This window comes from Heterodontus francisci, chromosome 2, assembly GCF_036365525.1.
Source record: "Heterodontus francisci isolate sHetFra1 chromosome 2, sHetFra1.hap1, whole genome shotgun sequence".
Lineage (NCBI taxonomy): Eukaryota > Metazoa > Chordata > Chondrichthyes > Heterodontiformes > Heterodontidae > Heterodontus > Heterodontus francisci.
Window position 1 is genome coordinate 175311469 of NC_090372.1, and position 16751 is coordinate 175328219.

The following is a 16751-nucleotide window of genomic DNA, read 5'->3' on the forward strand; positions in this document are numbered from 1 at the left end:
TGGACCAGAGGTGCTGAGCAGTCGGATGGACAGTATGCATTCTGAGCCATTTGAGGGAGGCTCTATCATGCTGAGCAAGGAGTTTCTGATGGCGATGCCCACTCCATGCTGTCTTGGTTCTTCAGGATCCCTGCCCTGCCAGAAGAAGGTGTCGTCTTGCTCTGCTAGAGAGCCACTCACGGGGAGGGGAGTCTCCTGAAGTGCTGCAATGTTTACATTGAGTCTACTGAGCTCGTTGTTAATGATGGCGGTCTTCCGAGAATCGTTGATTTGTGTAAGGTCTTCCGACAGGCCAGGACACACAGTTCTGACGTTCCAGCTTGCAAAGCGAAGGGCTGGTACCTTCTTTCCTTTTTTCGTGTTGTTTGGTGTGGTGTATCAGTCCACCTTTCGGGCAATGACCCTGAGCTCCAAGCACCCATTGAAGCAGGTAGACTGTGGCGGGACAGAACCTCATTGACCGGGGGCTGCCCGGTTTCAGGCGGGCGGGAGCTGTCCAGTGAGGTGCAATGACCTCTCCCTCCGACAAAGGCAACCCGTGGCGCCCAGTTTCTACGCCAATTTATCTGGACTTATAACCCGTAACTGCTGCCTTCCATGTTGTGTCAGTCGCTGTGAGGCAACTATGGAGTGACCTCTCCATGGCGCATGCCTGGGCAAATTTATGGAGGTTGAGAGTTGCCCAGTCGTCAAAACCCCCCTCTCGGCCTTTCTGGTGGGGTCCAAAGGAGGGCAGGGCATGACGTTTGGCACCAGTATGGCTGCAGGAACTGCCGGAAACATGCCAAAGGTGACACATGACCGCCTACGGGGTTCCGCTCCGGATTATCTGTTAGGGTTTACTCCCTTAGCCTTGGTCTCTCCTGAGACGCCCACAAGGCAGTGGGGTTGTTGGGTCCCCTACACAGGTGTAGGATGGTGCCGGTGGGAGGAGGGGATGCGAGGAGGAGGGGTAGAGGGAGGGGGGTGCGAGGGGGAGCTGGGAAGGGGGCTGTAAGGGGGTGCGGGGGGAAGATGGTGCGAGGGGGGGCAGGCTGGGACGGGGTTGTGAGGGGGTGAGCTGAGAGGGTGGAGCAGGGAAGGGGACGGGGGGTGGAAGGGGGGGTAAAGGGGGGGAGTGGGGGGGGAAAGCTGGTGCAGGTAATAAGCCATTTCCTCAGTGCCCACCATCGACGTCCGGAAAGCTCATCCACGTCCTTCGGGAGGTGAAGCATCTTTTGGCAGACTTACAGAGGTGATTACATTTGCTAAGGGTTTTTTTTTGCAGTGGTTTAAATAAAGGCATGCAGCATTGCCGACAGTGCGCTGCAGATGCTCTCCGAGCCATCTCCCGCGGGCTTCACTGCCCAGAGTGTCTGCAGCCACGGCGTGCGGTAAGTCCATTGAACACTTAACAGTGGAAAAAACAATGAACTCTCAATGTCTAAGATTTTCAATTACATTAACTACTAAGGGAAAGAAATGTGTAACACCACAGCATAGCAACAGCAGCACATGTAATATCATTGCATTATTGACATGTTGCAGTGACCAGCAAATGTGTAGGATACCATTTCTGCACATCTGTACATTTCACATCTTCTAATTTGGAGTTGATTGGCAACTCACAGGCAGTCCTAAACTCTAATATAATCATGGTATTTATATCTGTATGGTGATTTAAAGGATATATTACCCTTCAATTAAAGTACAGACCTCTTTATTTTCCTCCCCTGACTGGCTCCTGTATGTATTCCCCTGCATCCAAGGGAACAGGATAATGTCATGCTCGGGGAATCATGCAACAGCAGCCTAGTAGACATAACTTTAAAAAAGGATTTAGATAAACAAGGACAGAAATAATAGAACTTGGCTTGCCCATTACTTTATCTCCCTACAACCCTGGAAGGTACTGTAAGTTCTCAGACTGTCCTGTAGGTGGAGTGTCTCACTGTGGCCACATTTTTCATATGGTGAATGAAAAATAATTACTGTACATCAATGCTATTAAGTTCAACTTCATCGCAAATGTAGCAAAAAGTTGGGTTTCGCTTATTCTGCTTTGAGAACCACAGAATTTAGCTGCACAGGAAATCCATTGTGCCTATGCTAGCTCTTTTTGCTACTTAATTTTACTGAGTAAACAATTATCATAGGCACAGTTTAACTGTTCATTATTTTTGACAGATTGTCTTTTTTTCAAATTCAAATAAGTTTTTAATCAAGTCCTCAGATGACAGGATGACTACACAGCTTATAACTATCAACATCAACTATCACCAATTCTGAAATGAACCAAATAATTCTTGCCATTATTAAGTTTGTAGTTATAGTTTGCATGATGGTGCACATGAAAATAAGTTCATAAAATGAATTGCTCATCAGATCTTTAAAAAACCTGATGAAATGTTTCAGCTAGTAACAAGTTGGTTGTTGATTTTATTTCGCATCATCAATATGATAAATATAAAATATTTCATCAGACATGCTGAAGTCAATGTTTAAATCCAGATTCTCTTTCAGCACAATTCCTTCCAGAAGCAGGGTAGTACTGGATTTCCATCGAGCTTCCAAGGTCAGCTTCAGCAGAATATCCAGTGCAAGCCCCCAGGATGGTTAACAGCTCTGATTGGGAACATGCCTATTTAGGAGCAGCAAATGGCATGCTGTGGCAGGATTTAAATGCCTGCAGCATCTTAAAGGGTCAGGCATCGAGATTTTTTTTGAAAAGCAGGATTACAAACTGGTAGAAAGCAAAAGTAACATTTGTTGGAATCTGTCACACAGGTTCTCTAAGGCAGTAGTGTAAATGCCACTGTCCTAAGTATTGCAGAAAATGGATGGCCTGCTTTAAGTCTCTAAAGGAATTGCACAGGTCCAGTGGAAAGAAGTAGCTAAGACAGTCAGTACTGTCTCAATGATCTCATGCAAAGCAACTCAGCACTTATGATGAAAACGATGATTGAGACAGATTTTAGAACTTAGTCTGGGTGAGCAGTAATAACTAGACACCAACTATACTTTATTCCTGATGATGCAGCTATGAGTAGGATTTTAAAATTAATCAACTTTATTGACAGCATACATAACAAAAACAGCCAGTTTTATTTAATAACCCTTAACCCTTGCAAAATCTGCTTACAAGAGGAATATGGAATTACTTGGCCAAACTTTTAAAATCCAGAGGCTGGGCTGTTAGCAATTTCTGGTCTTGCTACAATTTACTTTCAACATCAAGAAGAACAGCTGACACGAAGCTCTCTAGCCCATGGAGGAGGACGGGAAGAATATCCTGCTTCCTCTGCATCTGTTTGCTTGTTAAAAGGATGCTGTAAAATTTTCTGCAGAAGGTGAACCTGTTATGAAGGTAAAGGAAAGAAATAATTTCCTTATCTGTGGCAAGGGTATTTCAACATGCACAGTTAACTCCTCTGTGGACATTAACATAGAATTGTGTCCTGTTATTCCTTGAACTAATTATGCTTCACTATGTTAACTTGACATGAGTTTTCAATTCCCAACTTTTCATTAAAATAGGAATGTAAAAATAGGAATTTGGTTTTCTCACTTAATATTCAGATTTACCTTGTCAGCAGAGATAAATATACCTAGGGACAGGACTTACACCCACCCTATGGGCTGAATTTTATATTCCCACCGCCGGGAGCAATGGCGGGCGCAGAACATGGCAGCTATTTGCCCCCCCCCCCCCCCCCCCCCACAGGACCCATGCCATCGCGATTACATGGTGGGCAGTCACACCCCCCCCCCACTGCCCCAATCATGTGGCAGGGGCAGCCTTGGCGATGCTGTGAACAGCAGGTTTAAAAGGCTGCCAGCCCTGCATTCAACCTCTCCCTGCATTGCAGTGAGAATCACTGCAGCAGCATTGTAGGAGTGTTGAAGAAATCTCAAACTCAGCAAGCAGCCCTACTGAGCAACCTTCGTGTGATGGCTGAGGCCCGAGCCTGGGTGGCCCCGCGGCTCGATGATGCCTCCCTGCTTATTCTCCTCCAAGCTTCAAGGAAATGGTGGGAAGTTTTTTTCCCCCATGGTGGCAAGAAGAGGTCCTCTCGCCTGACCAAGCAAGCCTGGTCAGAGATAGCAGAGGAGGTGAACAGCCGCGGGTCAGCCGCTGAGACTGAGTGCAGTGTTGTAAGAGGGTGACTTCCTTCAGTTTAGTTTAGTTTAGATACAGCACTGAAACAGGCCACCGAGTCTGTGCCGACCATCAACCACTCATTTATACTAATCCTACACTAATTCCATATTCCTACCACATCCCCACCTGTCCCTATATTTCCCTACCACCTACCTATACTAGGGGCAATTTATAATGGCCAATTAACCTATCAACCTGCAAGTCTTTGGCATGTGGGAGGAAACCGGAGCATCCGGAGGAAACCCACGCAGACACAGGGAGAACTTGCAAACTCCACACAGGCAGTACCCAGAATTGAACCCGGGTCGCTGGAGCTGTGAGGCTGCGGTGCTAACCACTGCGCCACTGTGCCGCCCCTTTGTTCAGCCTAAGTGGCCATTTCCAAATTGCTCGGTGTGATCTGCCTGTCCCCACATGGTATGCCACATGGGTGCCACAGCCATTTCAGAGACAGGCAGGTCAAGGAGAGTTGATGGCACATGACTGGCTGCATATGTGAATCAAGTCTCCCTCGTTAGTACCTGAGAGCACGTCAGACCCATGACAGGGTGAGTCCTTATCAAGCATCCCCCAGGTGTTGCTAAAGCACCTATGTTGATATAACCGTGATGGTGATGTTTGCCAATGTTCAATATCTGCATCCTTATTCTTTCAGAAGAGGGCCCACAACAGTAGGAAGTCAGCCAGGACCTGAGGCGGGGTGCCTGACCTGAGGCCGCTGGAGCTAGCCAGGAGAAAAGGAGCATGTGCCATTTTGGACGTGGAGCTCGAGGTCCTGGTTGACAAGAGTGATTATTTCCAAACACAGAATGATTCGAAATTACATCTCCTATGATGACATCATTGCGACATATGTACCATAACACCAAAATGTTTTTCTCATTGAATTTTTCAGGGCGACGCTCGCCAATGCCCCCAGGAAACAACAGAATGACGACCACCTCTGAGGACGAGCAACACTTAGAGGATGCACCGTCCCATGACTCTCCTGCAACTTCCACCAGTGTAGATACTCTTACCTCGGTGGGAATCCACTCGGCTGTAGAATCTGGGTCACAAGCTGGTGACAGCACCACACAAGCACCCCAGCAACTGTCTGAGGCTGAGATAGCCCAGGCCTCTGACAGTCGCAGGATTGTCTGTGTCCAGGCCTATGCTGAGCCCCAGGCTGATGATGAGCCTCAGGTGTCAACAGCACAGGGTTTGCTGGAGTTGCAGAGAGAGGTAAGGCAACATTTGGCAGAGATGTCAGAGGCCATGCGAAGCCGTGAGCGGACGGTGGGGGAGTCCATCCATGAATGCTGTCACGTCCCAGGCATATGAGCGCATGGCTTTCTCCAAGAAGAGGATGGCGACTCTCATGGAGAGCCACATTCCACAGATGCTCAATCCCCTGCAAACCACCGCCTCGGGCATGACTGCAATGCAGCAGTGACTGGGCGAGAGAAAGACTAGGAGCATGAAGATTGTTCTCGCTCCTGGTCCTCTTTGGAGAGCAGGGAGGTTCCAACAAGCCTTGAGAGGGAGGAGACACTGCGCTCCACATCTGGGGTCTCCCCTCAGGGCGATCGATCAGAGTGGGTATACTAGCTCCTCAGCTCTTCCACCAGCGAATCCAGCTCCAGCAGCTGCGACACCTGAGGACAGCCCTGCACTGGTGCAGGAGGCCGTTAGGCAGCCAGGGCACTCCAGGCTTCAGGTGCGCAGAGAACAACCGCTGATGTCATCCCAGGCCAAGGGGCAGCCTGATCAGCAGCCTGCTTCCAGTCCAGCTGCTAGTGCAGGGGTTACACCACAAAAGAGCACCTGCAAGCGTTTTAAAAAGACACTTCGACACATATGGGTATTCACGGGTCAGACGAATATGTCATGTTCAGTTTAATTAAATGTGTTGTCTGACAATCATCAGCCTTTATTGTCTGAATGATGTATGCCACCATGGATTGATTATGTGTCTTTCCATTACATTATAAGCCTGACAGTACTGTCAGTATAAGCAATAACATCATTATCATGCCAATATGCACAATGTGACACTGCATGGATTAATTCACATGGACATTGACTCAGTTAGCTGCTGCCTGTCATGGTGGAGAGGTGGACTTTACAGAAGCAGAAGACTTCAGACGAGATGCACAATGGTGCTTTGTGCTCTGAGGAACATGAGTTGAACTTCAGAGTTCGTGGAAGCACTCAGTTATCACAATGATGTGCCCAACCCTGTCTGGTGCATACTGTAGGGCTCCACCAGATCTATCGAGGCGGCGGAAGCGCATTGTCAGCACACTGATGACCTGCTTGATGGTAGCTCAGTTGGAGCTGTGGTAGGCATTGTAGCACCCTTCAGCATCGTTGCTGAGGTTCCTCACCGGCATCAGAAGCCATGTCATTAAGAAGCCACCCCTGAAGTTGAGCAGGGGGAGTGAACAGCAGCGGCACCTGGGACTGGCACAGTATGATTGTGTCATGGCAGCTGCCTTGGAAGCGGGCACACACTTGCAGGAAGCGCTTCCTTTGGTCGCACACGGGTTGGACACTGATGGAGTGAAACTCCTTTCTGTTTTTGTAGGCGGCTGCTTGTTCCAAAGGGTGTCTTGATGGCCACATGCGTGCAGTCGATGCCACCCTCCCCCCCGCAGGAATCCCGCAATGGCCCCAAATCCAACAGCTATCTTGGCCTGACTCTCAGGGTCTGTCGTGAAGCGGACATAGTCGTCAGCCCTCCTGTACAAAGCATCAGTAACCTCCTTTATGCAGCCGTGCACTGCGGATTAAGAGATCAGACACATGTCGCTGGTTGATCCCTGGAATGATCCACGGGCATAAAAGTTTAGGGCCAGAGTCACATTGAGGGCCACAGACATAGGATGACCACCAAAGCCCATTGGTTGCAGGTCATTATTCAGCAGTGTGCACAGCTGTGTGATGGCCTCTCTGGTCATCCACAGTCATCTCTGACACTGGCGCTCAGACATCTGGAGGCATGTCATGCGAGTCCTATAGACTCGATGGTGTGTGTGGGCTACTCTGCACCTCGATGGCTACTGCTGCTTGCAACTGGGAGATTCCTTGTGGGCCACACCTGCCTCTTGGATCTGCCTCTGGTGGAGATGTCTCATCACAGCAAGTGAATCCAGGAAAACAGGTTGGATCGTACCCATTCTGTGGCAGCCGCCGCCATTCCAATTCTCCGGGCCCCTCTCGCCATGGAACCCGAAGTCAGGCTGGGAACAAAATCTAGCCCTATGTGTGCACCCATGTTCCCAGCCCGCTGTGTACTGATCCCAGCCCATTTTCCAGGAGTAGCCAATTTACTAATGGCAAGCAGGCCCCAGCCAAAGTTCCACCAGAAAATACTCAGTTGGGGAAGGACAGCCTTGGTGGAGGGGAAGAGGAGAAAACCTTATGGGAAGGGATGGGAATGAGGATGGGAAGTTCTGCAGCAGCTTAAAGGGTTGACAATGCAAGTCAGGAAGAGGAAGGACACTATGGCAAGTCTCTTCATTAGTTGGCAAAAGAACCAGATGGGAGAAGAATTTGTTCTGTGCAGCGGATCATGATCTAGAATCCAGTGCTTGAAAGGGTGGTGGAAATAGATTCAGTAGTAATTCGTCAAAAGAGAATTGGACACATATATGAAAAAGAAAAAAAAGCTGCAAGGCTACAGGGAAAGAGCAGAGATGTGAGACTAATTGGATAGGTCTGTTAAAGAGTTGGCACAGGCATGTTGGGTTTTTCTTCAGGATTTGTGCAACTGGAGGGAAAAATCATGAGAGTCCCAAGAGGCTCATCCCAAATACACTGTCAGCCATCTCACAGTCCAGCCACTCAGGTAGGACTTAGAAGGACTAGAATAGTTAGAAGAGTACAAATTGGCACCAAAGAGAAGCAACTGTGTAGATAAAATAAAGTTTATGCAGTGTTTGTAAAACCACCGAATAAAATCTCGCTTTTGTACAACTTTTTTGAATTTATTCTTGGGATATGCGACAGTTGTTTGAAAGTGGATGTTTGAAGACTTGTTGCATATATAGCTATAACTTTTAGAATCTGTGTCATGTGGTTAACAGTTCCTACATTGCAACAGTACATGTTTTTAGCGGAGCTCTGAGGGATCTTTGTGCTTGTGTCCACTTGGAGCCGGTTACATTTTTAGTTTTATGGTTCTCACAGTAAACTGCCCTGGAAGCCACCTACAACTGGTGTCCTCTGTCATTCTTGGTAAGATACGGACCCAACAAATTGGCAACGAATCAAGATTCAAACCAGACATATAACAAATTGGACAAAATGCAGGGCACAATAGGTTCAAATCTAATGAAAGTCCGTCAATTTTTGCCACCATTTTCGGTAAATTATGATGATAGTGAAGACTGGGGTCTCGAGTTGTATCTCATCGCAAACAGCTCGATGGGGTCTTGTGCAGATGATAAAGCAAGCAAGGCATAGGTAGTGACTATTCTGTTGAATTTGATAGGAGCACACTACTATGGAGTAGTGCGAGACTTGATTTCACCAGACAAACCCAGCAGCAGATCATATGACGATTTGAAGATGGTGGAACATAGGAGCAGGAGTAGGCCATTCAATAAGATCATGGCTATCATCCACTTCAATGCCTTTTTCCCACACTATCCTCATATCCCTTTATGTCATTGGTATTTAGAAATCTGTCAATTTCTGCTTTAAACAAACTCAATGACTGAGGTTCCACAGCCCTCTGGGGTAGAGAAGGTGTTACGGAACCACCTGAAAAATAAACGCCAGCGAGTGGCAAAGACATGAAAATTGATTCATCAAGATCAAGGGCAGGTAGAGTCTCCCAGCAATTATGTTGTGCAGTTAAAATACTTTTTGCTAAATTGCAACCACAGGGACAAATTGGATGAAAATTTGCAGGATAGTTTCATTAGCGGTCTACTTGGTGAATCCACGTCACTTAAGCTTATGGAAAAAGTGAGTGAGGACCCGAGGCTAATGTTTTCAGCAGCAGTGGGCCTCACACTTGCACAAGAAGTAACAGCAGGGGAGACATGGGCGATGAGAACTGAACTATTGTGGATAGGAGTTGTGCTCACACAGGGAAGATCAGACGCCACAGAATCATAGAAAGTTTAAGACACAGAAAGAGGCCACTTGGCTCATCGTGTCTGTGTTGGCCGAAAACGATCCACCTATTCTAATTCCACCTTCCAGCATTTGGTCCATAGCCCTGCAGATTATGGCACTTGAGGTGCATATCCAGACTCCTTTTGAATGAGTTGAGGGTTTCTACCTCAACCAACCTTTCAGGCAGTGAGTTCCAGACCCCCACCGCCCACAGGGTGAAAAAGTTTTTCCTCATCTCCCCTCTAATTTTTCTACCAATCACTGAGGTTAGACTGACTGGCCTGTAATTATTTGGTCTATCACCCGATCCCTTTTTAAACAGAGGCACAACATTAGCAGTTCGCCAATCCTCCAGCACCACACCTGTATCCAATGAGGACTGGAAAATGCCGTGTATGAAAAGCCACAAAGGAATTCGCAGAACAAGGCAAAGAGCAGTGACCAGCAAAAAATCAAGCTTCCGATGTGGAAAGAATCACCACCCTGACGCGTGTTGGTTTAAATCAGCTACTTGCAGACGTACTCAAAAACATTGCGAGGAAATGTCAAAGCCCAAAATGCACAGATACAACAGAACCACATAGTTATTCAGAGACAAAGACAGAGTAAACAAAGACACAGCACAGATAAAGACATTCACAAATTGGATGAAGGTACATGTGGTAATGACAGTGAGAACGATACAATGTTGAAGTTGTATGATAATGCAAATTTTAACAAAGGGGCATTTGTAGCTTCAAAAGAGATAAAGGGCAAGGTTGTTACCGTGGAAGTTGATACAGGGTCCAGTGTAACAATAGTACCTTTGGCCTTCTATGAGGCCAACGTAGCTCATTTACCTACGTTGGAGTCAGGTAAGTCATTTGTCAGCTTTGCAGGGAAAAGTACCAAGATGAGGCTGAGATGAGATCAGCCATGATCGTATTGAATGGTGGAGCAGGCTCAAGGGGCTGAATTGCCTACTCCTGCTCCTAGTTCTTATGTTCTTTTTCTTATGTTCTTAAGCCCACTGAAAAGGTGAAGGTTAGATATGCTAACTTCAAAGGTGAGCTGAGTTTATATGTTGTAGAGTGTACAAAGTGCATATGACTGGGTAAAAACTGGTTGGAGGTAATTCCTTTAAAGTGGCAGTCCCAGTCAAGTCAGTAGATGAGAAGTCTACGACAAAGGGAGAAGTATGTAGGCTTAGTGAGAATGTGTTGGAGAAACACTCAAAGTTGTTCAATGGGAAATTAGATAAGCTCAAGGCAAAGGCGACTGTGAGAGAGAATGCCCCTCCAGTCAGAACTAAGCCAGTGGAACAGAAGTTGGATCGTCTCCGAAAATGAGGTGGCTTGACACCAGTCCAGCACAGTGGGCTGAATTTAGTGCGGCCTTTTGGAGTGGAAGTGGTGGTGTTGGAAGCGTCAGCCCGGAACTCTGACGTTGTGACGTCGGTTCCAGATATAGGCAGCGCCGGGAAAGCAGTGCTGCCCCAATGAGACGATAATGCAATTTAAGTTGCTGAGCACTTAATTTTAATGCATTAACATCTAAATTCATCGTGATTCAATGGGGGGGGGGCTTGGAATTAAGTAGATGACGGGCAGCCTTCACATGCCTTCGGATTCCCGGCCATTGAAAGCTGGCAGCATCGAGGCGAGGCCTTACTGCCATGATGGGTAGGCAGCCAAAACCAGTACTGCATAGGGGAAGAGGGGAGAGCAGAGGCCATTATCAGCCTACAGTGCTGAGCACTCTGCATCGGGGAAGGGGAGGGTTGTGGTCTTGGGTGTTGGGTGCTCTGCAAGGGGGCGGGGGTTTCATGGTCTCGAATGCTCTGCAAGGGGAAGTTGTGATCTCGGATGCTTTGCAAGTGGGAGGGGGTGAGGTTCTTGGTCTCGGGTGGGAGTGCTGGCTGAGCAGGGTCTTGGGTGATCTGGAAGGGTGGGGGGGGGGGGGGGACTTTGGTTTTGGGTGGCTGTATCAGGTGTCCAAAATATTGGGTGAGAGGGTTGGGTGTCCATACTGCTGGATGAGAGGGTAGGCTATCAGCAAGGGTGAGCACTGAGGGCCATCAGGGAGTCTGCTGGAGAAGTAGCAAAGGCACAGCTGCCAAGGCAGGGTTGTCTCAGCATCGACAGCTTTCTGGAGGCCCACTGATCTCCAGGCATAGGTCTCATACACCCTGTTTTTTTGGACCCCCATGGTGTGATGCGGCGCCTCCGACAGAGGGAAGGTCAGGAGGCAGCCCATGCCTGGCCATGAAGCTCCAAGACGAGAGCAGCAGCAGCTAGCCATGCCAAGGGCCCACCTGCGCCAGTGGGTGTACTGGATTTGAATCAGCTATCTCCAAATGTCCGAATGGCATTGTCAGCGAAAGCAAAGACTATGGCTCTCCAGGGGGCCATTACTGATTTATATGCCCTGCTGCAGGACAAGATGCGACCTATGGGAATTAGGGATCAACCTATGCCAGTGGCCCTGAAGATCACAGTGGCACTAAACCTTTACACCTCTGGATCATTCCAAGGATCTACTGGGGTCACAGGCAGCAGCCCATTGCTACATCAAGGAGATGACCAATACCCTGTTCAAGAACGCTGGCAACTATGTGCATTACTGGACTGACCATGACAGCCAGGCCAAGAGTGCCATCAGTTTCGGGGCCATCACTGGACTCTCCCGGGTGCAAGGCATGATGGATTGCACGCATGTGGCCATCAAGACTCCAACGGACCAGTTAACTCTTCATCAACAGGAAGGGCTTCCATTCCATCATCAAGCAACTGGTCTGTGATCACGGAAAATGTTTCCTGCAGGTCGTGGCCACTTCCAGTTTCCTGGGAAGCGGCCATGACACCTACAAACATCGACAGTCTCAGGTGCCACAGATTTTCTGGCCACCCCCACTCATCTTAGGAATGGATTCTCGGGGACAAAGACTACGCATTAAAGACTTAGCTAGTCATGCCTATGAGGAACCCTCACAATGCAGCGGCGGAAAGGTACAACACTTGCCATGGCTCCACCCAAGTGACTATTAAGCAACCACTGGGTGGCTGAAGATGAGATTCTGTTGCCTAGATCGATCCCTGCAGTTATGCCCCAACAAGGCTTTTGCGTATCGTTGCAGTCTGCTGTGCTCTGCACAATCTAGCACTGCAGAGGCGGATGCCTTGCATGACAAGGTCATGATTGAATGACACTCTTCCACCGAAAAGGATGACGTGGAAGGAGGGAGATGATCAAGCAGCACTGGATGTTGAAGCCCTTGCTCTGGAGGCCAGACAGACTGAGCAACGGGCCAAGCAAGCAAGAGGCAATCTCATACTTACCTGCTTCTAGCCACCATGATGGCCACTCAGAGTAAAAACAATAAAGACTTACCTCAATGCATGCAGTTTGTCAACTCTTTTCTATTTGTGTTCCATGCCTAGCAACCAGCTGAACCATGCGCTATGGCCCACGGGAAAGCCTGTTCAAATGAGGGCTGTGGCTACATTGGCATCCACAAAGGCAGAACGATGAAGTTGGCAGCTCACAATTAAAGCAATTGCACAATGAACGTTAATTGCAAGAACAAAAGAACCTTATATGATGCAGCAGATGTCAAATTTCAAACACCCGTGAATCCCCGAGTGTCTCTAGGTGGTTTTCTTTATATACTTACAAGTGCTCCTACAAGGTGCTAGCAGCTGGGCTGGAGGCAGGCTGCAGATCAGGCTACCCCTTGGTCTGTGATGACTTCAGAGGTAAACCTCTGACTGCCTGAAGCTTGGACAGCCCCAGCTACTTGAGGATTTTCCTGCACTCTCCTTAAGCGTCACAGCTATGGGAACAGGGCTTACTAGTGGAGGGGCTGATGAGCTGCTGTCCACACTCAGAGTGCCCTGAAGGGAGCTGACAGCTGTGAAAGTCAGCCTCTCCTCCTCCCTTTCGAGGCTCACTTGAACCTCCTTGCTCTCCAGAGAAGGATGAGATGCTGGAGAAGACTCTAGGTGCCTTAACCTTCTCTTACCTTGCCACTGCTGCATTGAGCTCTTCGCCAAGGTGATGGTGTGCAGGCCTGCACGGATTTGTAGGATCTGGCTCTCCATGAGGGTTGCCAACCTCTTGATGGAAGAAGTCATGCGCTCACATGTCTAAGACATGGCAGCACTCATGGCATGGATGAACGTTTCCATCATTCATTCATGGCTGTGCACTGCATCTCCGCCTGATGTTGCCTTACCTCTCTGCAACTCCAGCATGCCTGGTGCTGTTGACACCAGAGGTTCGTCATCAGCCTGGGGTTCAGAATGGGTCTAGCCACCCACAGCCCTCTGACTGTCAGAGGCCTCGGCTGTCTCAGCTTCAGCCAGCTGCTCGGGCTCACGTGTAAGGCTCTCACCAGCTTGAGGCCCTTATTCTACAGCTGAGTGGAAACCTATCGAAGTGAAAGTGAAAACTGGTGGAGGGTGTATAAGAGTTATGGTACGGTGATTCCTTCGACTGCAGTTCCTCCTCAGAGGTTGACGACTGTCCCCCTTCTGCTTGAGTCTCCTGTGGCTGCCGATCTGCATGACAGAACACAAACGTGTGTGTTAGGCTGTGCAGATCTCATCATGCCAACCATACGTGATGTGGGTCTTCAGAAGTGAACTGCATGTTGATAGAAGACAATCCTCACTCTCTTGCGTGGAGACTCCAGTCTCTCCATCAGATATGGAGTGGCCGCCCTGGGCCCCTGCTAAGTTCCGTGACTTCTCCTCAGCTGTGGTGAGGTGTCAAAGGTCTGTGATGCCTCTGCCAGTCCGGATGTCTCCTTCCTGTTATGGGCCCTCTTGTCCTCAAATGCAAAGAGGGAGATAGTCATACTTTCCAGAGAGAGCAACATGACAGGTCTGCTACTGACAGCCCCTCGTCCCCTACCGGGATAACACATGTAGCTCACGCTCCCGACTGCTCTCAGGGGAGTTAATGAGGATGAGCTGTGAAAGAAGATGGCCTGCAGCCAAGATGCAGCCATGCAGCTGTCAGGATGAGGTGAATGAGGTGATGCCTAACCCACTCTGCCAGCTCAGTTGTAATGTCTCACTCCGCATGTCCTGCTTTCTCCTGCGTAGCCACTTGCAGGTATGGTTGCTATATTTGCTGATGACACAAAGAAAGGTAGGAAAGTAACGTGTGAAGAGGACATAAGGAGGCTAAGAGCATAAGAAATAGGAGCAGGAGTAGGCCATTCAGCCCCTCAAGCCTGCCCCGCCATTCAATAAGATCATGGCTGATCTGTCCCAGGCCTCAATTCCTCTTTTGGGCTGGTTCCGCCTAACCCTCGACTCCCCGAGATTTCAAAAATCTATCTACCTACTCCTTAAATACCTTTAGTGACCTAGCCTCCACAACTCTCTGAGGCAGAGAATTCCAGAGATTCACCACCCTCTGAGAGAAGAAATTCCTTCGCATCTCAGTTTTAAATGTGTGCCTCCTTATTCTGTAACTATGTCCCCTAGTTCGAGATTCCCCCACTAGTGGAAACATCTTCTCAACATCTACCCTGTCAAGCCCCCTTAAAATCTTATATGTTTCTATAAGATCACCTCTCATTTTTCTAAACACCAATGAATAAAGGCCTAACTTGTTTAGCCGTTCTGGATAAGACAAACCCTTCATCCCAGGAATCAGCCTAGTGAACCTTTTCTGAACTGCCTCCAATGCTAGTATATCCTTCTTTAAATACGGGGACCAAAACTGTACACAGTACTCTAAAAGTGGCCTCACCAACACCCTGTACAGTTGTAACAAGACTTCCCTATTTTTAAACTCTAACCCCCAGCAATAAAGCCAAAATTCAATTTGTCTTCCTAATTACTTGCTGCACCTGCATGCTAACCTTTTGTGTTTCATGCACAAGAACACCCAGATCCCTCTGTACTGCAGTATTTTGTAGTCTTTCTCCATCTAAATAATAATCTGCCTTTTTATTCTTCCTACCAAAGTGGATTACCTCACACTTTCCCACATTGAACACCATCTGCCAGATTTTTTCCCACTCACTTAACCTATCTATATCCCTTTGCAGATTCTTTGTGTCCTCAACACAACATGCCTTCCCACCTATTTCTGTATCGTCATCAAATTTGGATACACTACACTCTGTCTCTTCCTCTAAGTCATTAATATAGACAGTAAATAGTTGAGGCCCTAAGACTGATCCTTGTGGCACCTGACTAGCTACGGCTTTCCAACCTGAAAAAGACCCATTTATCCTGACTCTCTGCCTTCTGTGTGTTAGCCAGTCCTCAATCCATGCCCATTACCCATTGTACATTACCCCCAATACCCCGAGTTCTTACTTTGTGCAATAACCTTTTATGTGGCACTTTATCAAATGCCTTCTGAAAATCCAAATACACTACACCTACTGGTTCCCCTTTATCCACTCTGCTTGTTACATCCTCAAAGAACTCTGACAAATTTGTCAAACATGATTTCCCTTTCATAAAACCATGTTGACTCTGTTAGATTGCATTATGTTTTTCTAAATGTCCTGCTATTTCTTCCTTAATAATCGACTCAACCATTTTCCCAATGACTGATGTTAAGCTAACTGGTCTATAGTTTCCTGCTTTCTGTCTCTCTCCTTTCTTGAGTAGGGGTGTCACATTAGCGGCTTTCCAATCCTTTGGTACCCTACCGGAATCCAGTGAGTTTTGGTATATTACAACCAATGCCTCCACTATCTCTGCAGCCACTTCTTTGAAAACCCTTGGATTCGGCCATCAGGTCTGCTTTTAGTCCCGTCAGTTTGTCCAGCACCTTTTCCCTCGTGATAGAGATTGTTACACGTTCCTCCCTCCCATTTACACCTTACTCATCTATTGGGATGTTTATAGTGTCCTCCACAGTGAAGACCGATGCAAAATATTGGTTTAAATTGTCAGCCATTTCCCTGTTCCCTGCTATTAATTCCCCAGTCTCATCCTCTAAGGCTTCCACACTTACTTTTGCTACTCTCTTCCTTTTAATATACCCGTAGAAGCTCTTACTGTTTGTTTTTATATTTCTTGCCAATTTACTTTCATAATCAATTTTCACCCCCTTTATTAGTTTTTTAGTCATCCGCTGCTGGTTTCTGAAAAATTCCCAATCCTCTGTCCTACCACTCGTTTTCGCCACTTTGTACACCTTTGCTTTTGATTTGATACTCTCCTTAACTTCCTTTGTTATCCACAGGTGGTTCATCATTCTCTTTGAGTCCTTTCTTCTGACTGGAATAAATGTTTGCTGAGTGTTATGAAATATCTGCTTAAAAGTCTGCCACTGCTCATCTACTGACTTCCCCTGTAGTCTATCTTCCCAGCCCGCTTTAGACAACTCTTTCTTCATACCTCTGTAATTGCCCTTGTTTAAGTTGAAGACACTGGTTTGAGACCCGAGTTGCTCACTCTCAAACTGAATTTGAAATTCTACCATGTTATGATTGCTTCCCCCTAAAGGATCCTTAACTATGAGATCTCTTATTAATCCTACCTCATCT

At 47.6% G+C, this 16751-nt stretch overlaps 1 protein-coding gene across 5 annotated transcripts in view; it reads right to left on the reverse strand.

Annotated features, from left to right (window-relative positions):
• Positions 1-3031: 3031 nt before the first annotated feature.
• The window catches only part of LOC137348651 (protein adenylyltransferase SelO-like), a 96382-nt gene continuing 82662 nt past the window's right edge, over positions 3032-16751 (reverse strand). For all 5 annotated transcript variants that reach the window (XM_068013934.1, XM_068013927.1, XM_068013921.1 and 2 more), the window contains one exon: positions 3032-3335. In XM_068013934.1, the coding sequence (XP_067870035.1) occupies positions 3213-3335 (123 nt within the window). In that variant the 3' untranslated portion in view covers positions 3032-3212. The remainder of the gene's footprint in view (positions 3336-16751) is intronic.